This window comes from Hydra vulgaris, chromosome 09 (assembly GCF_038396675.1).
Source record: "Hydra vulgaris chromosome 09, alternate assembly HydraT2T_AEP".
NCBI lineage: Eukaryota > Metazoa > Cnidaria > Hydrozoa > Anthoathecata > Hydridae > Hydra > Hydra vulgaris.
This window is the reverse complement of record NC_088928.1, coordinates 33,566,255-33,591,112: the sequence shown is the minus strand read 5'-3', so window position 1 is coordinate 33,591,112 and position 24,858 is coordinate 33,566,255. Positions and strand designations below refer to the sequence as shown.

The 24,858-nt window shown below is 26.2% G+C and overlaps 1 protein-coding gene across 3 annotated transcripts in view; it reads right to left on the bottom strand.

Annotated features, from left to right (window-relative positions):
• Positions 1 to 24,587, bottom strand: part of LOC100214280 (DNA topoisomerase 2-alpha) — a 53,189-nt gene extending 28,602 nt beyond the window's left edge. Inside the window, exons 1-9 of one of the 3 annotated variants that reach the window (XM_065805448.1) lie at positions 24,531 to 24,581; positions 16,244 to 16,590; positions 8,138 to 8,375; positions 3,687 to 3,750; positions 3,361 to 3,598; positions 2,315 to 2,527; positions 1,873 to 2,055; positions 1,338 to 1,580; positions 956 to 1,252 (exon numbers count right to left, since the gene is read on the bottom strand). In XM_065805448.1, the coding sequence (XP_065661520.1) occupies positions 956 to 1,252; positions 1,338 to 1,580; positions 1,873 to 2,055; positions 2,315 to 2,527; positions 3,361 to 3,598; positions 3,687 to 3,750; positions 8,138 to 8,375; positions 16,244 to 16,570 (1,803 nt within the window). In that variant the 5' untranslated portion in view covers positions 16,571 to 16,590; positions 24,531 to 24,581. Of the gene's footprint in view, positions 1 to 955; positions 1,253 to 1,337; positions 1,581 to 1,872; positions 2,056 to 2,314; positions 2,528 to 3,360; positions 3,599 to 3,686; positions 3,751 to 8,137; positions 8,376 to 16,243; positions 16,591 to 19,595; positions 19,925 to 24,530 lie in introns of those variants that run through there. The other 2 variants (XM_065805450.1, XM_065805449.1) reach the window with 2 other exon arrangements.
• Between the last annotated feature and the right edge of the window lie 271 nt (positions 24,588 to 24,858).

The following is a 24,858-nucleotide window of genomic DNA, read 5'->3' as shown; positions in this document are numbered from 1 at the left end:
AGTAAAAAAAGTAGAAAGTTAATAACATGAACTAAAGTACCACAGAGACAAACATTTTCTCCGCCAATACCCAGCCCCCATAATTTTCTCAACTTCCCATAAAGTTTGTTATCATCCTCACCCTGCCTCCCATTAAGATTTTCCCCATCACCACCTCACCTCTATTAGTTTTCTCCTCATCCCAACTTGTCACCATCAAGTTTGTTTCTACTGCTTAAAGTATAAATTTTTTTGTAATCCTATTAAATAGAAATGATTTGATCATAGCTATTACTTAATAAGTATAAAAGATCAAGTAATACCAACTAATTAAAAATTTAAAGGTAGTAGCAAATATTTTATCACCCTTCCCTGCTTTAACAATGTTTTAATAAAATATTTTTGTAATATCTCAAAACTTTATATTATAAGGATAGTTTTAAGTAAAGAAAAAAAAAGTAAGGTATTAGTATTGATAATAATATCATTAACTAGCATTTTTACATAGCAAAAATTTAACATTTAATTTTGAGCTATGTAAAAGTATTTGTATAACTAATGTATTTTCTTTGGTTTTAAAACACATCTCTAATCACACCTAAGAAATTAATCTCAAAAAAGTTGAAAAGCGGAGATTTTTTTAAATCTTGTCTTTAACAAGAATGTATCAGAAAAAAATCTACCAAGACTACAACTTATTGTTTACCATCATTATATAGCATATACCATACCAAATTAAAATACTATAAAATGGATTTCACAAAAAGATATAGTTTATCATGTAAAAAATTATTGATTTAAAAATGAACTCATGAACTACTATACAAACAAATATTACCAATCAAATGGCAAATATATACACACACACACACACACACACACACACACACACACACACACACACACACACACACACACACACACACACATATATATACACACACACATATATATAAAAATAAAAATAATAAACTACCTGAGAATGTGAAGCATCTCTGACATTCAACAGTTTACCTCTTAAAGGAAAGACACCATATTTATCTCGCCCAACTACACTTAAACCTGCCATAACAAGGGCTTTAGCTGAGTCTCCCTCAGTGACAATAAGTGTACAGTCTCTTGACCTCTTTGTACCAGCATCATTTGCATCTTCTAATTTAGGAACACCTTTTAATCTGCTGTGTTTTGAAGAAGATCCCTTTTTATTGAGTTGTGCCTCACTCTTAAACTTTACCCAAGATAAAATATTTTCTAAGACCCCAGTATCTTGCACCTTTTAATAAAAAATAAAATAAAATTAAGATCATACAAAATAAACCAATTAAAACACTTGTTGACAAGGAAAATATTAAAAATACCATTTTTATATATTTGTCCGAAAGTTCACAAGTTGAACCAAATGCCGACTTTCGCAGTGTCATATTTTCTTTTGTTTGCGAATCAAATGTAGGATTTTCAATAAGAGTGTTAACAAACACCCAAAGATGAGACTTTACGTGGAATGGTTTGATATCAAAGCCACCTTTACCAGTTTTTTTTTTAACAGTCGCAATTAGTTTATCACATAGTTGATCAACAATGTACGTAACATGAGTTCCACCCTAATAAAAAACAAATAGAACAAGACGAAATATTAAAATATAATAACAATTCTTGTAGAAAAAATACAACATAAGCAATTTATCAGATATTTTTTAAAATTAAATAAAATGTTATTTATAGTTCAGTTAATTTAATTTAAAAAAATATTTATTTAAAATCTATTCACTAATATATACTATTATTACACAAACTCAATCAACACAGTACAAAATCAAATAACACATCAAATAACAGGAACTTTTGTAGACCTTTATTAAGACCCAATTCCACAAGTTAATAATGATAACCTACTTTGGTAGTGGCAATGCTGTTTACAAAGCTAGAATGTTGGAACCCACTCTCACTAACTGTTACACATATCTCCCATCGCGGATTAACAATTTCATGTACAATCTTCGGACCTTGTTCTTCCCCATTTTCAGTTTTGCTAACAGTCTTGACATACAATCCAACATAGTCTTTAAATGATTTTACCTGATTGATAATTTTGAAATTTTAATTTTCTTTAAACTAAATTGCTAAAATTTAATTTTAAAAATCTTATTTTTAGAAATACCTTAGATATTCAAAAGAATAAATCATTTTAAAAATGCTTCATACACTTAATAATCACAGACTTCACAGCACAAAATTTGAAAGAAATATTTTTATAGTGTAACATTTAAAAGCAAAGGACAAGAAAAAAAGAAAAGAATGTTTTTCAAAGAATGTTAAACAAGCTATTAAAATTTACTTTTAGCTTTTCACCATTAAGATATACAGAAACTCCTCGGCAAACTCCAGCCATGTCGTATGCACGCCTCTTCAATAATGAAACAAAATCATTGTCTAGCTTATCCATTTTGAACTTAGGTAAATCTGGTGAAAATGTTACACAAGTGAAATCACTGCCTGAGTAATCTACAATATGTTCAGGTTCAGCTTTACTCATATTGTTCTTCCATACCTAAATATAAAACAATATAAGTTTCTATAAAACAATTATTAAAATAAAAATGAAATAAAAAATAAAAGAATAATTACTAGTATAACACGAGATTAAATTTTTATTATAAAAATAAAAGTAGATGCTTGTTGTATAGAAGAGATCAAGTGATAAAATCCTAACATCTTTGGCCAGGTCATATTAAACTATAATTCAATAAATATATCATGAATTAGAGTTTTATGTTTAAAAGACATGTTTGCTTTCATTGTAGCATACTAATTGACCTCATTTTGCAAACTGTTATGTATTGGAATTGGCATGAAAGTAAAGATAAAAACAGTCAACTGGTAAAAAAAAAAATCATTAACAGAAAGCTTAAAAAAATAACAAATGTATAAATAAAGAAAATACAAACAAAAGTAATTCTTCCAGCAAAGATTCTTTAGAAAAATAAAAATGAGGAAAAAAACTTAAGAGTATCCTTGATGTGATAACAGTATTCCTTACAAGGAGAGTTAAACTCTCCCATATGAAGCGAAAACTTTACAACAGCACCACTGCTAAATTAATACCTTAATTGTTTTTTAAAATTTAAGACCACTGCCCTACATTCATAAAAATAAATTATATAATTATAAAGCTATAAATTTTAAATAAAATTTAAATATTAAAACAGAAAAAATTTGAATCATACTCATATCATCTGATCTTTTATTATATATTTACTTTAAACTAAAATTAACTTATTCACCTAACTGTGAAATAAACTTCTTTAAAATTTAATAAATACTACTTTTAACATATAATCATAAAATTTAATTTTTTTACATTATTAGTTACAAATAAAATACCTGTTTAAACTTTTTTCCATCACATCCAGTTTCAATAGAAAATTTAGTGCTAAAAATATTACATAACTTAGCTCCAAACCCATTTCTTCCTCCAACAACTTTTTTTTCAGTATCATCATAGTTACTCGAAGTCAGCAAATGGCCAAAGATTAAAGTGGGAACATATACATTCTGCTCTTTATGCATTTCTACTGGAATACCACGACCATTATTCCAGACACTTATAATATTTTTTTCACTACAAATTAAACATCAAGGTAAATAAATAATAATATTAAAGTAAATAAATGATAATGTTAAAATAAAAAGCATAAAAGTTGACTTACACATCTATATTAACTTTGATTGTATTCATTTTAACATCACGTTGCTTATTGTCAGCTGCATTTACTGAAAAACAAATTCTAATTAAAAAATAAAACCTGATAGACTTTTCAATACATCTAATCAAAAACAAGTGAATAACTTAGCTTCATTCAAATCTTGGTTGTAACAAATGAGATTTAATAAGACAAAATGGTTTGTTAATTGAGATAATAAAATACACACATTTTGTTAATTAAGAATTACTGTTTTAATTCAATTGCAACAATAACATTAATTCAAGTAAACAACAACAAGAAATAATGGTCAATACCAAATAATTTTTTTTCTTTAACAAGATTAATGATACTAAAAGAAAACAATAATTAAAATTTTTAGTGATGGACAAACATTAAGCATGCCAGAAAAAATGATGCTGAAAATGAGTAGGGTTATTTCACTGATCTCAAAATATAACTGGATAGCGTATGCGGCAAATTTTTTGAAGCCAGTTTTGGCCTCCCAAGATGGCAACGGTTTCGGTTGATTACAAATAAAGAAATTTTTGTTACGAACTTATATGTCATTTACATATATAAATATTATGAAATGTACATGCCTCAAATATAATTTTTGGTTTTACATAACAATAATTAAAAAAAAAAGGCAATATTACATATTTACGTAAATTTCTCTATTGTTTAACAAAATATATTCTAAACAATAAGTTTGTATAATATCTTGCTTTTTTAAAGATAAATAAATGTTATTAAATAAGATAAAAATTTTTAGTTTTTTTTAATTAAGAATTAGTTTATCTAACATTAGTAAAGAAATAATAATAAGGAACTAGTAGTTATACAAGTTAACAATTTCCAAACAACTTTCAAATAACTATTTTAAGTTTGAAAAACTGAAAAAATTTTATTCATATTTTGTTTATTTTTCATTTAACTACTTTCTTTTAATTTTAGTTTTACTATAAATTATTTGTTTAATATTGTTTATAATACAATTTATGCACCTTTTAGTTCTTAACTACCCAATGCTATGTGCTAGAAGGTTAATAACATAACTGCATGGTAGGCAGCTAAATATCTTTTTAAAATAAACTATTATGAAATTAGTTTTTCAAATAGATATCACAAATTTACAAATGCTGCATGAACTATTAGCTGAGCTCTGTGAGTACACACAACTCAGGGGTTCCTTCTAGAATTTTTTTATATAGTTATTTGTGTCATATTATTTTATTTTATATATATATATATATATATATATATATATATATATATATATATATATATGTATATATATATATATATATATATATATATATATATATATATATATATATACATATTTATTTTTCTAGTTAATTTGGCAGCCAAACTGCCAAATGAGCTAAAACAAGGAAAATATATTGTTATCACTTATAGTTGAGTCAAACATGAGGAGCTAGATCAATTATTATTTTCAAGAAATCGACTGATCTCAAAGCAGCACTTGCTAATGCATTTTGATTTCCAATTTCATTTGGAAATAGGCAATCTATTAAAACGGTAATCTATTAACGGCAATCTATTATGCGGTAGTGGTGTAGTGGTAAAGCGCTCGCTTCATAAGCGAGAGGTTCCGAGTTCGATCCCCACCACGTCCCTGGTAGTACCGCGCTCAACTTGTTTCTCCGCGCAGCGGCCTTGTTCCTCAAGGTTCGTGTTTCGGAGTTATAGAGTTGAGAGAGGGTTATAACCACTATTAAGTAGCCTCCTCATCTGTAGTGGCCTTCTCGGCCTTGAGGAGGTGAATAACATAAAATAAAAAATAAAAAAATAAAAAAACCAAATAATTTGGAAACACCTTTCTGTTTCTTTGCATATAACACTTATGGTTGGTTTAATCAAACCTCCTGTCTTTGAACTTTAAAAAGCTATTTTGTTTTAAATGGAAAGGGAGTACTAGTGCATTCTGACATTTAATGAGGATATTTTTTTTTGAAGTCATTTTATCTATGTATCCAGCAATATATGGGATCAAAGTTTTTTTGTATTCAAATAGATTGTTGCAGTTTGGAATATCTACATTATCGTGATCACTAACTTTTGGTTCTCTCTCCAACAAATCATATTTTCTTATTAATTCAATTTCAGTAAAAGATATTTTAGTACTAAAATCACCAAAAGAATTGTCTAAAACATATATATGAGTTTTATTTCTGATGCTGCAGTTTTCATTTGAAAATTGAACGGTACTTTGAATAAAAAGTTATTTATATGTGAATTGTTGGCAATTGATATTGCTGTTAAACATTTCTGCAGATCTCACAGCACCAAAAAAGAGCTCTAGATGGTTTTGACTGAGCTTATATGATAATAAATAATTAAATGGTGAACCTTCTTTTTCAACCCAGTCAAGAAATACCTTGAGCAGATTTAATTGCTGCCAAATATCCCATGAAATCAGTTTTTCGATTATACAAGATCATTTGTGTAGCAGTAATCTTTTAAAGACTAATGATATTCTTTAGCAAATCATTTTCTTGAATTTAATGTCATATAATCAATCTATTATGCAAATAAACTCAACAACATATTTATAAAATTATTTAACAGCTATTTACAGTTCATTAATATAAAAAAAGTCAGCAAGCTGTAATATATAACCATAATAATTAACAACAGGTAAGCAGGATATTTAATTAAAGTTAAGGAGATATTTCAAAGAGAAGGAAATGTTTTAAACATTTCTATATAAAGATATAAATAAATTTTTTTCAGACAAATGTATTTTTATATACATTTGTTTCTTCAATTGTATTGAGTGATTATCCTTTAAACTATAAGAAACTATTATTTACTTTTTATTTGTTTTAAAAGTTGTTATAAATAACTATAATTCAGACCTGGTTTTTTTTTACCAGTATAAGTGACACTTAATAATATTTTATTCAAATAAATTATGCAATAATAGAATTCAAGTATAATATAATTCTAGAAGGAACCCCTAAGTTTTTGTATACTCACAGGACTCAGTTAACAATTCATGTAGAATTTGTACAAAATGTCATCTTGCTACAAAAAATAGAGAATATAGTAGTAGGGAATATAGAGGGTAGAAATGATTGCCGTTTATCATACTGTTATGTTACTAACCTTCTAGCATACAGCATTGGGAACTAAAAACTATAAGACTTATAGTTTTTAGTTCCCAATACTTATACATAAGACTTAACTAAATTTGTAAATGCCATTTAATAAAAAATTCAATCATACAAAAAAATAATTTCTTTTTTTCTCTAATATTTATAAAATTCATTTGTTTTCTTTTATTTTTAACAAATTTATAAGTTTATTTAATTATTTTTTATAGTAACTTAATATAGCCATTTAAAATGTATATCAGTTTCACCGCTAGGAACTAAAATCGCCGCCATCTTGGGAGGCCAATTTTAGCTTCAACTTTTTTCGGAAAAAACAATAGAACCAGCTCTCCAGTTATATTTTGAGATCAGTGGGTTATTCAAGTAAAAGGTTCTTTTAAAAATAACTTAACAAAGAAAATGACAAAAATTTCTTTATATCAGAAATATGACTCAAAAGACAAAAAGCAATTAAAGCTTCAGTTGATTTTAAAATGTTTAACAACTTTGCCTACTTAATAAATATTTAAAAAGTGAAGGAGCTCTAGAATTTACTGAAAAAGTAAATAACAAAATCTATTGTCAAATCTGCGTCAATGTTCGAACAAAAAAGCTGTGGTACATTAAGATAAAAAGAGAATTCAATAAAAAAAAAAATTCTGAAAAAGATAATTTAAAGTTAGCAGAGTAGATTTTACAATAGGTTTTTGAATTAACAGAAAAAACAATGGAAGTCTCAAACTTCACTATATTTCAAATTTTAAATAAGTGGGTTTTAGTTGCTTGCTCACCATTGACCGGAAGACACAGAGGTAGCAACTGCAGTGAACCTGTGTGCTTTTAATGCATGTTTAAGGAGCCTAAATGCAAACATTTTAATGACAGAAAGTTTTAGCTGTTAAAAAAAAGTAAAGAAATAAAATTATCACAATAGAGGTTATCTTCAAGACAAACAAGAATAAAAATGAACTTGTTAATGCTTTAAAAAATTACTTTAGACCCACACATGGGTGTAAAATTAGTTCTTTAGGTAAAAGATGAAAGTGATTGCTTACAAAAACGCTGAGTAAAAGTTCTTGACTCATGGTGCTTGAACATTTTCCAATGATCATCCACAGAAAAAGTAGAAGACAAAGAATAATGAAAGAAAAGATGTTGAGTTGATGTAGCAGCTCTTCCTAGTGGCAGCAAGCTATAAGATAGTTGATATATGTACTGAAGCCCCTGGCAGCAGGCTATTTCAGTATGAGATGTTATCTTACACACATGTCATCAGAGATGTTATCTTACACACACAAAAACACACACATATTTATATATATAAAATTCTCTTACCAATAATTTCATCGAAAATTTTGTATAACCCTGGAGAGAATGTAATATTCTTTGAAATAATAGAACTGCTTTCATCATCCCAAACCCACATACTTTGTTGGCATGGTTCTGTAGATCCAATGTATGAATCAGGACGCAAAATTATATGCTCTAACTGAGATTTTTTTTGATAAATTCTCTCAACAGAGAGTCTTTTGTTCTTCATTGGAACAACGCTATCAATATTCATGTCAATATCCTTAATACACATATGAAAAAAAACATTAAGAACATTATTAGCAAGTTCAAGAAAATTCAACAATATTTAAAATATACATAAAAAGATAAAAATAATAACACATTGCATCTTAATTTTCTTACTTCACCATCATGAAAGTTTTCATAAACTCAAAAAGATAAATAATAAAATGCATATAAAAAAGATTATTTTAATTTATGTCATTTGAAATTTAATAATTAATCTTCCAATGCTGTCTATATTTAAAAATCCTAAAGTTGTCTCAAATTAATTATTATATTTGATTTGATAAAAACCTTAAAATTTTTACAAGATTTTATATTATACATAATATTATTGGATTTTTCTCTTTTTGGATTCAAATATTTGCATGAATATAGTTATAAATGTTTGTTAAAAAGATAATTATAATAACAAACAATAACATCAACATAAAACATCAAATTATTAATATTTATGTATTGATATTTTGCATTTGTTAAAAAAAAAAAATTATATTAGATTATTTAATTCACCTTAAAAAGTAGTAACTAAAAATTATATAAAACCAAATATAAAACAAGTTCAAACTTTTTAAAGTTCAAATTTGTTGAAAATTTTTTTTTTAATAATAACCAATTAATAATTATTCAGAAAATACAAAACTAAAATTGAAGTAAAATCCATTTGATATAAATAACTGCAGTATAAAAAAAACAACTGCATTGATGTTTTTAATTGATCTCTTTAGAAGTTTTAGAAATATGCTCATAATTATAAAATTTATATTATTTAGCAATAATATAGTTTTTATAATCACAAGCATAAATGATTAATAAGGCCACATAATGATTGAATAACCATAATTAGAATAATTAGAACACTACTAAAATAACATTGAAAACACAGTACAGGGATTGGATATATTGAGAATTAATACTGGGGTCAAATCATTATGTTTCAACCAATCACTTGTGGGACACCATCTCTGATTTTCCTGATTTTTACATATTGTTATGTGCATTATGTAGATAGGTTAAATTTGAAATTTCAGACTTCCAAGTACAGCGGTTCAGAAATTATAGCCTTGGAAACATGACACAGTGGCCCCCCTCAATTTACAAATGGTCAAAACAGACTACTTTAGAGCTGTATAACTTTTTTTCTCACTTTCAACAAGTGTCTCATTTTTTCTAGAACTATTTTCTGGATAGTTCTCTCTTTAAAAAAGTGGTTTTTATTAACTTGTGTTAAATTTGAAAAAAATTATGACCTCCTCAACTTTGGAAAAAATCCTAAAATTGCTAAAATATGCCAAATTGAAACTAACTGTAGCATTATTCTATTCACCCACAAGTTTTTACAGATAAGCTTTCTGATTAGCTACTACTGTCTACAATAAATGGGCAAAATATAGGCAGCTTGTTGCAGTTTAGAACTTAAATATATCTAAAAGAAAAATGTCCATTCGCCAAAAAAGTCAATTTTTCAGCCATTTTGAGATGCTTGTAAATTTTTCAAACACTTTGTTTTGATCTAAGATTAACAGCATATAAGACCATTAGACCCAACTATCTGAAAATGCAAACATTATAAACTTGTCGAATCCACATTAAAAATGCCAGCATTTTTAAGTAAACCTAATTTTCAATCATCAACAGTTGAATGTGTTACTAGAAACCAGTGCCCCTTTAATCTGCCAACTGGCCTATGTGAAGGGTGCAACTAATTATAAGTCATTTCTTAATAAAATGAAAGGTATGGTTGGTTGTCTTCTTCTTGTCTTGTCTTTATAGTAGATAGGGGCACAAATAAAGGGGGCAGTAACTTTTTAGAGACCTTCATTATGGTTCAAATAAGGGTCTCTAAATTAATTTAGATATTTAGACTTAAAATCTTAATATCTGAATTAATTTCAAAATGAAACCATTATTTCTTTAAATTCTATTTTGTTAAAGGTAATCAGTGGTCTGCATGTAGTCTGGATCTCTTCACCCCCTCCCCACTCACTAAGGTTAGGGGAGGAGAAAGGGGTAGCATCAATCAAAGGGGAAGGAGGGCAATCAACTTACAAAGAGACAAGCATTCAATTTCTAGCATGAAACATACATGATTCATTTTCTAATGAATATACAGTTAAGGCCAATAGATCTTTATTGCATTTTGTTATGCTTTTACCATAAGATTCAAATTTTGATAGTGACTTTCAAAAATGTGTGCCAGATGTTCCAGTAAATATACAATGTAATGGCCTTAAAAGTGAATTAACAAAAGTTAATTATATAACTAAAAGTTGGTTGCCCCCTTCCCCCTTTGATTGATGCTACCCAATAAAATAATCTTCACTACGCCACTGGGTATAACGAGGAGCAGTTTCTATTAAACTAAATGTAAAATTAATGTAAGAAAGCGCAAATTATTTTAAGTTTTTTGAATTTTTTTAACATTTTAATTCTAGATTATTTGAATTATTTTGAAAGCGAATCTCCTAAAATTCTCTTTTTCTAATAGATTTCTTTTTAAAATAAATTCCTAAAAATAGTTTGCGTATTTAAAGAAATTGTTTAATCTTCATATAGTTATAAATAAAATGAAAATATAAAAAAAAAAAAATGTTATGGTGTTTTTTAAATTAAATTTTTAAAAATTTCAAAGTACACGAAACAAATGTAAAAGAATAAGCACGTCATTTTTTTTCAGTGGTTGTATTAAAATCTTTTTAATTGTTTTGTATTTTGTTTACAACGTGTTGTGGCTTTAAAAAAATATGTTAGTTTTTGGATTTAACTTGAAATTAGTCTTAAAAATGACAAAAGAAGAAGACGTTAGAGAATAAATTATGCACAAATATTTACAAAATCCTAATAGTAGCTACAATTCGATCAAACACAAATCTGGTGGTGGAAGAAAGGAAGGTTTTAAAGATATAAAACTAGTTAGAAAACTGGTTAACGGTTTTAGGAATAACCCAAGCCTTTCACTAAGGGAACGCGCAAAAATATATGGATTTTCTCATAGTTTTGTTGCTAAAGTTGGAAACAAACATGGTTTTCATTCTTTCAAAGCACAAAAAGTGCCCAACCATTCTGAAACTCAACAAAAAAGTGCAAGAACTCGCGGCAAAAAGTTGTTTGACAATTTTGTTTCTAAAAATTTCTGTATTATTGAAGACAATGAAACTTATATCAAGTACGATCATCAACAAATTCCTGGTGCTGTTTATTATATTGCCAAATATAGAGGAAAAGCAGATAAGAAATTTAAATACACAAAACATGACATGTTCGCTAAAAAAGCTTTGATTTGGCAAGCTATTTGCAGTTGTGGCAAAAAATCAGAACCTTATATTTCTCAGTCCACATTTTCTGGTCAAATATATGTTAAAGAATGTTTACAAAAACGCCTTTTACCTTTCATTAAATCACACAATAACAGACCTGTGTTCTGGCCTGATTTACCTTCAATTCATTTTTGACACTAGCTATGAAATGGTATAAAAAGAATAATGTGAAAATTGTGCCTAAAACCGAAAATCCTCCAAAATACCTAGAAATTGAGAGTTATTGAAAAGTACTGGGCTTTTATTAAAAGAAAAATGAAAAAAACAAAAAAGCTTTGCAGAAACATTACAGATATTAAAATATCATTTAAAAAAACATCAAATAGTTTTGATTCTTATTCTGTGCGCAAGCTTATGGGTACCACTAAAGCAAAAGTATGAAATTTTATTAGATTCCCACAGGAAGAATTAATTTTTTTTTAATGTTTGACCTTTTCATACTATTGTATTAAAATTATTACTTGGTTCGAAATAAAAATTGAGGAGTACTTTTTCTTAGTTGTTTTTCTACTTTCGTGTAAACATGCTTTAAAAACTTCTCGTTAAAATAATTCTTAGTTAGGAGATTATGTGTTAACAATATATAAGATAAATAGAAACATTTTTATGGCTAACTTTTGTAAGTAAATATCTTTGAGCATATTTTAATACATAAGTGTATATTTGATACGTTACTACATAAAATATATTTATTAGTTGAGTAACTTAACTGGATAACTCAACTGATTGTTTTGATTTAGTTAATAGGTAAAGTTAGTAAGAAAAATAGAAGAAAAAAAAAACACAAAAAATATTTTCTTAAAGGAAAAACTAATTGAAGGCGAAGGTGCAAAATAATAAATTATTTCATCTATAAATTTACATTAAACATTTATTTTGCTGGGGTTGTTTTTATTACTTTATTAAAAAAAATTTTTTTTTTTATTGCAATTTATTTGTTTAATATTTTTAAAATAAAACGTTTTTTTTTTAATTATTCTTTTAATTCATTTCATTTTTTTAATTTTTTTTTTTTACTAGTCTTCATTTTAATTATTTATCTGGAATTTAAATAAATTATTCCTCATGCCAGGATTTTTTAATTATTTCATATATTAATTCAAAACATTCTTTTCACTGTTTTTATTTTAATTTAAATAACAGAAAAGGATGAATATTTTAAATCACGCATGCCAACCTAAAAATGACCATCCAGCCAGCGCTTTTTGTTGTTGCTGGTATTAAATTTCGAATAAAGAAGACTGTATAGTGTATACTATAAAGTATTTAATAAAACAAGTATGGGATATATAAGATGTTGGGAATATCCTATCAGAGTGGATAGCCTGAAAGAAAGTAAATTCACAGATTCATTTTTTATTGCGCCATAGTTTAAGTTTAAGTTGAAGCGAAAAGAGGCTTCCGTGTAATGAAAAACATTAAGACAAAACAAAGAACACAAGTCTTTTTTTTAAACAGTAGCAATAGCAAAGATGATAATGAAAGAACTATAATGATAGTAAAAAACCATTTTTAAAATTAGCTTTTTTTTTTTAATTGCTTTAAAATCATAAGTATTCTTGTATACTTCTTTTTTATTTTTATAAAGACTCTATTGCACTTAAAGCAAGTGAGAAAGGTCATTTGCAAGCAAAAAAAAACTTTTTCTAAAGTTAGCAAAGTAAGTTTTATCAATGATTTTTAACAATTATTTATTTGGTCAGCAAGCAACTAACCAAAATCTGACTGTACACCATTGAGATTAGAAAACTCTAGTATTTATCCCCTATCTGGTAGTACAGTGTTAATCTTGTTTCTCTGCACATCTTGTTTTTCGAGACTTATGCTACCTAGTTAAATGGTTGAAAGAGGGCTGTAACAACAACAAAAACAAAATATTATATCATGTAAAATTAAATAATAACTACTGGTAGTTAAAGAAACATTTGAGTTTTATGTCGGCGATTGTCAGATGTTACAAACAATCTTAATAAAAAAAAAAAAATTACAAAAATAAAATATTTTGTAGATAGTTTGTAGAGCAAGATAATGATTGACAGATAACTTAAAAGATTGCAAATTATATGAATCAGGAAAGCAAGATGAACGCTAGCTCTGTCAATATTAAACTGGATAAAAATACAATTTTTTGTCACAAATATTAAACTATTTTATTACGCAATCTGTTTTAAGCCACTGATTTACAAATGCGGCTTTTCTCACAATATTATTGATGTTTTCAAGACAAATTTAATTTACTTTTCCCAGTTCGGGTTTAGATTGGCAAAATTTTCCTTGTGGTCTTATGGTTATAAATGCTAAATCATGCCTTGGTTTAAATTTTAAAAATATTCAATGTAATAGCCTAATGTGAATTATACTTCATAAAACACTCTTTAATATTTATTTTTTAAACATATTTTTTAAACTATTACAAGACGAGATCAAATAAAAAATTAACTCAACAAAAACAATGAAGAAATGTTATAATGGAATGTTTATTTTCTTTCAACTTTTTTTTTAACATTAAATAATTAAACTTAATATTTATTTTTTTAAATCTTTAATATAAACTAATTTTTCTCTTTTCTTAACATTAGTATAAATGAATTAAAATATTAATTTATTATTTATTTATTTAATTGCTGCGGTGAGCAAATGCTCACTGAGTGGTAATCTACTTTAGCAGCAAGTTTAAAAACTACTACTTGACATTCTAATTCACATAATAAAATTCATCAAGACTTTTTTTAAAGTTTAACACTGACTTATTAAGTTCGACATTTAAAAAAGTTAATTAAATCGCCTCTTTCTCTTCTTATAGATAAGGTTGTTAAATTAAGTATATTTAATCTTTCCTCATAAAGAAGCTCTGAATATCCTGGAATTAGTCTTGTTGCTCTATATTGTACTCCTTCAATAAGATTAATGTCTTTTTTTAAAAATTGATTCCAAATAGAAGACAGCGCAAAACTGGCAAAAAAAGATATTTTTAATTACTTCAATTAATAACAACTACAACAATTTATGTTCAAAATTTTTTTTTTGAAGTTACATAAAAACATTAACTTTAAATACTTTTCATTTCTATATGTCATAAAAATCAACAAGTTTGGTCACATAACCTTTTGCCACAAGTTCGGTTACTTAACTTTTAAACATATATATATATATATATATGTATCTATATATATATATATATATATATATATATATATATATATATATATATTCCCCCTGCCCCCCCCCCCCAAACATCTTCACTTCCAGCAAGGCTGCTAGCAACCACTATTAAAGTTGGAAGTTACTGGAAGACAAAAGATGAAATTTATAGAGCAAGATAATGATTGACAGATGACTTAAAAGATTGTAAATTATATGATTCAGGAAAACAAGATGAAGAAGCAAATTACAAAGTACTGATGTTCGAGGAAAAAAACCAGATGAATAAGAACTTTTGGAGCACTTAGGAATAGTCACAGTAATGGGATGAGATTTAATTGAATGACGAGTAACACAAAAATAAATTTTAAGAGATGGCACAAGAGACGCAAGCTCTGCCAAGCTAGAGCAGTGCCCATTATAGTATTTACAGAAAAGATAAAAAAAGAGAAGTAACTTTACAACGATGTGATAATGGTTAGAGAATGGTTGGCGGCTGCAAGAGCGGGTCCAACTATGTTTACAATGCATTTTTGCACCTTGTCTAAAAAAGAAAAGACATCATTTCAAGATCTGCAATGGTTATGGCAAGAGTATTCTATACAAGGACGGATTTGAGATTTATAGAGATAAAGAGTAGAATCCAGAGTAAGAAAGTGACGAGCATGATAAAGAGATGCAATCTTAGCAGATGCAAATTTTGCAATCGATTTGACATACGGTATCCAAGAAATATTGGAACTAAGAGTTAATCCTAGAAAACAAAGCGTAGATGACTCATCAACTACATTACTGTTCATACATATAGGAAGATCTAGGTTGTTGTGATAACAATAAGCTGAGAAAATTTTTTATCTGAGCTAAAGTTAACAAGTCACTTAAAGTTCTATTCTGTAGCAAAAGTGAGATACTCTGCAAGCTCAAATGCCCCGTCCAAGCAATCAGAGAGCATTGGCTTCTTATCAAGACAAGAGTAAACGGTAGTAACATCAGTGAACAATGCCACCTTAGATATAAGAATTTCAGGGAGATCGTTAATGTATCAGAAGATTGATTTATATACTAAGTCACAACAAATATTATTTTAAAAGAAGTTTTAAAATAAAATTACGCATGTTTTTTTTGCTCTTTATTCTTAAATGACAAATTATCATTCTTAAAAGAATAATAATATTCTTAAATAAATAAAAGTTAGATAGCAACCAAACCAAGGTGATTTTTTGGTTATTTATTTAAACTTTTGTATGTGTAAAGTAAACACACATAAGTCTATTAACTTCCCTTGAAAGAAATCCTAAACTTTAATTTTTGAAAGCTTTTAAGCTTTTAGGCCCAAATTTGCTTTTAAATTAAAATGCATTGAAAATAGAACAAGATATTTAAATATAACATCATTTTAAACCCTTACATTTTTTGTTCCATCTTTATATTTGTCAAAATCTTCATTTTCCAAATGCATTGCATATTGGTGAGTTGCTCCTTTTATATGTCTATTAGCGCTATCTTTTTTAATATGACTCGTGCCATTTATAAACAGTAAGGCAGCTGCCTTTACTGCTCCACTAATTCTTAATAAAATAGTATTTCTATGAAGAGCACACAAATTACATTTCATTTTAACTACATAAGTATTTTCTTCTTCTGTGATGGTTTCAATTTGAAAATCCTTTGCAAACTCCCAGCCATTAAAAGTCTTTAAAGTGACTCTGGTGCGGCGTTTCAAAGTACTATCCATATTTACATATGTACTTTCAACTTTAAAAAATTTGAAAAGAATAGGAATAGTAACCTTTTTATACCCTAGTTTGTCTTCATTTATATAGTAATATAAATACTCATTAGTATAAACACTGTTATTAATATGTGCCTTGTTATTAATATCATGAGGTCTGCAATGTGCATCTGCATTAAGAAGTCCCCTTTTTGACATATTAGTCAAACTTTATTGGAAAGTCTGAGCATTAATAAACTATTAAAAATTAAAAAGATTAATTTAAATAAAACTTTTTAATCAATTTTTTTTTTTAAATTTCAAGAATATATCTGTGCACTTTTTGAATAGTGCACAACCTGTTAATTATATAAAGCTGCTTTTAAAAATAAATAACTCTTGAATAAATGTTGAACATGAAGTATGGCATTGCAAGACCTTACTTTTTAATATATATTTTTATTGGTTAGCTTCAACTTTGTTTGTGTTCACTATTTCGGTTTTTCAAGCAAAAAAATTAATTATTACCATAAAACAAAATAAAATAACATAAACAGGGATAATATAAAACTTTTTTTGTCTCTTGTTTTTAATTTATTTTTCCTTATGAAATAGAAATTCAAGTAAATTTTTTGTTATTGCTATAAAAAGTTGTATAAACAAATATTCTTGTAAGATAATAAATAAAAGTTTTTTTAGTATAAATATTTCTTTTATATTTTGTTTAATAACTTTGTATACAAAAGAAAAATTAAATTTGTTTTCTATTACTATTTTGATGTAAAAGTTAATAAAGCTTTGTTTTTAATTTTATCTGAATTTTTTTCATTTGTAAATAGACCTGTTGGATAAAAACACAATTGTCATTCAAACTTTTGTAACAAACTTTTTTATATAACTGAAGTGGTTTTTTTATAAAATTAATTACTCCTTACGAAAGGTGTACGTAAGGTGTTAGCAGCATAACATTTTATAACAAGGTCTGCTGAACTCAATGCAAGGCACTTTATATATATATCATATTGCTTTCCATAAGATTTTTTAAATGTTGCATAGCTGTATATTAGCAGCCTTATTAAATTCATAAATATTATTAGACTTATCTGCAAAAACGAAGATTTTTTCAGAAGATTTGCTAAGGTTACTATGCAACAGGGTTGATAGGTATAAACATATATACATTCAATATATACATGCATATATACATACAATATATACAGCCTCCACACTTAAGCAAATCAGATTTCACAGGCAAAATATAAACTTATTGCTAAAGAAGCTTTTAAATATGTTGGTGTCTTTTATTTAGCTATTCTTAAAAACTCCTATTGTGATATAATTTCAACATGGCCAACTTCAAGTTTAAAACAGTTTCTTTTTTAAATTAAAAAAAAATAATTTAACATATGCTAAAAAAAAATTTACTTGATTATTATGCAATATTATGTTGTCAAAAATTAAAAAAACAAAATCAAACAGTTTTTTTAAACAGTAATAACTATTCCATATAATTCATCTGTAACCCATATTACGATTTAAGTTAAAGGATTAATATGTTAAAATGCAGGCAAAATAATATAATAAAATAATAAATATAGGCATGCTTTTCAAAAGCAATTAACATGTTCAAATTTTACAAGTTCACTCAAGAGTAAAGAAATAAATTGAAACAAAAACATAGAACAAAAAAAATAAAAAATAAAAATTGATTTGCATACAAATAGCTCTAAGCGGAAAATAAAAGTGCAATGTAATTTTTAAGAACTATAATCTTAACTTAACAAGTATCCAACTCATTTATTAAAAGTTAAATTATATAAGTTTTTATTTAACAGTATTAATGATAACACATTATCATTCTCCCACTTCTTATTATAGTGCTTGTCAAATTTTTTATATTTGAAGACTGTTTTATTCACAAAGATGAAGTATATACATACACATACAGGGTGCCAGCCCTGTATGTGTAAATCATTTGTATTTATAAATGTTATAAATTATTTGCGTAAAACATAAAAAAAGAATATTATATTTACATAAATTTTAACAGTTTTTTTTTAAATTTACAAATCAAAATTTCATAATTTACAAATCAAAAATTTTAATAAACAAATAAAAAAGTTTAATTTATTAAAACAAAATTTACAAATACAAAAATCAATTACTTTTTTTCAATTTACACATACTAGCAAATTACGCAATTAAAGTAAATCAAAGTATTTTGGTAATTAATTATTAGCAAATAATAAATGATCGTACTTGTTTTCTTGCTACCAAAGAAAAGACACAGTATAAATAAGAAAAAGATTAAGAAGATTGTTTAGAAAGAAATAGAAACAAGTTAAAAATTAATTGGTTTTATAATTTTACATTTATAAAATATAAATTTTTTGTATTTAGTATTGGCAGAACAAGTTTTGCCTAGACACTTTTGTAATGTACGACCTTTTGTAATGCACTTTTGTAATGTTATTTTTTTTTTTTAACTCACCATCTGACAGCAACCTAAATTCCCAATATTATAATAACACTGTATAAATTTTATTCCTGGGTAACACCCTGAAATATATGTATATATATATATATATATATATACATACATACATACATACATACATATATATATATATATATATATATATATATATATATATATATATATATATATATATATATATATATATATACATATACACATATAAATATGCATGAGTGTGTATGTGTGTGTATATATACATATATACAAGGGGTGAATCATATGACTGCAAATTGAAAACTCTTAAAAAATTTTGTTCAAATTTTCAGTTTCTTGAAAACCATCAATGTGCGTTTTTTTCAGGCAATTAGTATTTTTTAACATTGGAAAAATATAACTTTTTAAAACAATCCACTCAATAAAAATTTCATCTGTATCACAAATATCTTTAAAATGTGAAAATATCTTTAAACCACTTCAGCTATTTCTTAACTATTACCAAATGTAATTACAGGGTTCGTTGGCCAAAAAAAAAAATGTCTGATAGAAAAACAAATTACAGAATAAAGATACCTTAATATCTCTGAAATGCAAATCCATACTACTTGTTAAACTACTCATTATATCAGTATAAATTTTTTGCACAGACGCATTAGTTTTATTATAATTTCGTAAAATAATGTTTTGATAAATGAAATCACCATCTTTTTCGACCATAATTTTGATAAATTTTTTGTAGTTTTTTAAAATAGTTTGCTCTGTTGAAATATTGCCCAACAAACTATTAAAGAGAGCTTTAAGTTTTCCAATTAAATTGTTGCACCCTGCAGACAGCTTTTACTGGATCATGTAAATCTTGCTGGAAGCCAATACTAAAGCATCTTAACGGTGCAAGAACATCTAGGTAAACAGAAAAATGTGTTAAAAGAGATGATTTTTTCTAAACTTTTAAAAAACCCTTTTATTTAACATTTTCCGACGGCAGAGATTCTATTTGGCTGAGAAACTCTACATAAGAAATATATGCACCATATTATTTTCATTGCATTCCATCTGATCTAGCCAGCAAGTACCGTATAATTTGGCTGGTTTAGGAATGTTTCTTGTAAACGTTGGCCAAAAAAAATGGTGATTATAAAGACTATGTAACTTTAGTAAGAAGTATTCACATTTTGCAAAAGCAGTCAACTTTGCAAAAACATCTACTAATGCGAGCTCTAGACGATGGTTAAAACAATGTATTACTTGAAGCCATGGAGATTTTTTTTAAATAAAGCTCCTAAACCTGAAATTTACAAAACCAAAATTTACACTTGCTCATCTACGTTTAACCCTAATAGTTTTTTAGTCATGTCAGTTATTCCAACTTTTGCAAATGTTTGTTTAATTATGGGTTTACAGATTTGTAAACCACAGGCATTACCATTGTCAGGTCTTTCAACCGAAAAAAAGCTTAACGTATGGACTGCCTTCAAACAAATACAATACTCTAATTCTTATTCCAGTGTAGCAATTTCACAATTATTGTAACTTAAAATTGAATAATACCTTGACTTTATAAAATCATCTCTGAAACAATCTTTAGCAATTTGACCAATGTAATCTGTAAAAATAGCAAGATCAACGCCATTTTTTTAAATTAGCTTTAGCAAATCAGGAAAATCAGAAAATTGGCATTCTTTTTCGGCCATGTAGTAAGCTGCATTGAATTTCTTCTTAAATGAGTCACGATCTTTTTCACTCATTTCTTTCAGCCCTTTTCCAATACCAGTGTTTTTGTTAATATATTCTTATAACCTTCAGCACCCAATTTACTCCAATAACCAATGAGATGTGCTTCCTAATGTCGTTTACTATTACAATTGCTTCTTACACTGTCTTTCTTGATTTATGGAGTTTCAGAGCGAATTCACAAAATAATATTTTTTTAAATGTTTTTAATACAAGATTCATATTGCTTGCAAAGCAAGCAGTGTAATCTTACATCATTCCCCTCGATATCATACTTAAACTTAAAATTAAATTCTTTTTCCCATTTCAAAACAGTACCTAATTTATAATGGCTATCTTTATTTTTAGATAAGAATAATGATACCATATTTAATAATAATTAGTTTGCTTTATTTACTATGGTTTTAATTTAATATATTGGAATTTCTTCCAAGTTTTTGAGCCTTTTCAATTTGCTTAAAATTATTGCTAATTGGAACGTCATTTTGCAAATTAATGTCATAAAAGTCTCAATGCAATAGTTAAGCAACAGTTTCTTTTATTCTTTAACCCTTTACTACTATGATAAAAATTTGCAGACTGATGCAGACTAGTTATTACAAACCTCCACTAACAATAAAAAATAATACCACACTGGAATATTCTGGCAGTTTATGTATTATAAGCGTTATAAACAATATTATATATTGTTTTTTAATACATCCTTTTTTTTGGTATCATCAGTACTTGTTTTTAAATAATTTTGGGGCCCTAATGACAGGTTATTTTTGTTGTTGTTGTTTTTTGAGGGGGGGGGGGGGATGTTTTTAAGTGAATATTTTTTATATATCTATGATAAAACATTTTTTCCATATACTATTCAAGGAAAAAAAAGTTTAATCATGGAATAATATATTTTCTTTAAAAATTCCTATATTTTATTATAGAAAAGAATATGAAAATAATAAAAATAATAAAAACAGTTATCACAATCTAACATTTCCCACTCTTATTTGTTAAGTTTCATGTGTCTAGTTTTTACTTCTCAAAAAAAGTGCGTTAATTTTAAAATCAACCAATGAAAATAATAATAAAGTCTAAGTTGCCGTACTGCTAGTATTAATATTTTGTAAACACTTTAGAAGTTGGTAGTATAATAAAATTGTTGGTTTCATGTACCTTTGATACTACATCATATTTGATATTTGATGTACTTTACTTAACATATTTATATTTACTTAACATATTTATATTTCCTTTTTTTCATATAACATTAAGTGCTTGAATTTTGTATTTCTAATTTTTTCTCCCTGTATTTGTGTTTACCTAGCTAGGTAAATACAAGACATACAAGACAAATACAGGTTAATACAGCTGTTAGTCCAGCTATATCAACAGGTGTTTTATATCAGAAATATATTCAACATGTAAGTAATAAGGGTCTCAGTGAAAAAAGTTAATTTTTAAGATCTATAAAAACTGAGTTAACTTTCTTTCAAGAAACTAAAAATTTATAGACCAGAAATTTTTCTGGGATTTTTAAAACACAATCACTTAATTCACCCCTTGTGTATGTTTTTGTGTGTGTCTATACATACATATATATATATATATATATATATATATATATATATATATATATATATATATATATATATATATATATATATATATATATATATATATATACTCTTCCTGATGATCTAGCAATGGTGAAACTTCAAGTTGAAGAAAAAAGTTAGATAAGTGTTTTTTCCTAATTTATATATATATATATATATATATATATATATATATATATATATATATATATATATATATATATATATATATATATATATATATATATATATATATATATATATAGATCTATAGTTTGTTGTCTTTGGGAAGAGCGGAAGGAAAAAAGTGATTCTTACGCCAACACATACGTCACTTTTAATTACTTTTGACTTTCGTCAAAATAATATAAATATAAATATATATATATATATATATATATATATATATATACATACATATATATATATATATATATGGCTTAAACCAAGTTAAAAAGCTTATATATATATATAAATATATATATATATAAATATATACATATATAAATATATATATATATATATATATATATTATATATATATATATATATATATATATATATATATATATATATATATATATATATATATATATATGGCTTAAACCAAGTTAAAAAACAAGATGAAAGTAGTAGAAGCAACAGAGCTTATTTCTATATACAGAACATTAAATAATGATGTCTTGATTGATTAAATATATCAGTAATATTGATAGAAAATTTATTTATACTTTTTATAATTGAAAAATTTGATTAAACCCGATTTATTTAAATTAAAAAAAGGAGTTTAAACAAAAAAACCATGCCCTTTAGGAGGAAAATGGCTCAAAAATATATACTATACAGCTGTAAATTAAAAACTTCGCCACAAGATTGATTTATATTGGACTAACAAAAAATACTTTTAAAGACAGTTGGTACAAACATAAAAACTCATTTATACGATAAAGCAAATTCAACAGAGCTTTTCAAAATTATGTGGGGAATTAAAAGAAAAGGATATACAAATCTTATTATAACATGGAAAATTATAGATAAAGTGAAAATTAGTGATAAACCCAGAGGAAAATTATACAACCTTTGCTTAACTCAAAGGTACCACATAGCAACGTCAAAATTAAAATTATTAAATAAAAGAAATTAGCTGGTATTAAAATCTTGCCTTAAAACAAACTTTATATAAACAACTTTAACATCCTCAAATCAGACACTGCATAATATTTATGTAACTAACTTTTTTATTGTTTTTAAAATTGTTTGTTACATCTGATGATGACTTTTAGGCATGAAACTTAGAGTAATGTTAATAATATTTACTACCAGTACCAGTTATTATTTACCTTCAACTACAAGTAGTCATTGTTTAATTTTACATAATATAATTTGCTCTAACCTGTATTGAGCACTACTGGTATTTATCAACAGAGGCAGAAAAAGTAGAGAATGAAATCATAAGTAAAAAAACAGGTAAAGAATGAAATTATAAGTAAGAAAGTAACATGCATTGATTAGGAAAGACAACTTTAAGAGGTCAGAAGTGAAAGATAAACAAGGTATTAAGTAGATGAGTTGGGGGAAGTGTATTTCAGACACCCTCCTTTAGTAAGTCCATTAAATAGTCTTATACGTAACAAACATTTTTGAAATCAATACCCTAACCAAACCCTAATTCTGATCCTTAGGGTTAGGTTAAGGGTTTGGTTAGGGTAAAGCTGTCAATGAAATAAACTTTATAGATGGGTTAAGGTTTTCAATAAATGTTTTGCGTAAAATGTGACTCATTTTTTACGTACTTACTAAATGAGGTTGCCTGGAATACACGTTCACCGATGACTTGATTAAGTTTGATTGAATGAAGATATGAATTATTTAAATCAGAAACTGCAAAAAAAATATCGCCTGCACCTTGCCTCTGCATTTATCTAACCACTTTAAGTATATTTCATTTATCTCTATTACACCTGTTTCTATTACTCTATTAGTATTTCATATTTTTATCAGTTTTTTACTGACATCTTAAGACAATATTTAAGCAAATAAAACTAATTCGGCTGCAAATAAAAAAACTTTTGTTTTGGATATTAACTTATAAGATCTTAATTAAGAAGTGCAAAATGAAAATTATTAATTAATAAATAAAATCACAATAACTTTAAAGCATATTTTTAATTTTAATTGTAAACAAGTTGAAACTTACCTTAAGCGCCATAGTTGTAATATAATTTATACCGCGCTCATTTAAAAAAACAATGTTACGCTGTAAGCAAAGTAGATAAGTATCTAAAAATATCTACAAAATAGTCTAGTTAAAAAAAAAGTTAACTATAGTAGTAGGGATGTCATTTTTCATCTTTTTACAGTAAATGCTTAGGTTACTGCATAATATTTTTATATGCCATGTTACTGCATAAAATAGGAAAATAAAATAAAATAAAAGTAGAATAGAAACTTATATTATTATAAGTGGAGTTACTGAATCCGTTGATTCTAATCCCTAAAAATCAGATATTGTTTATGTTAATGAA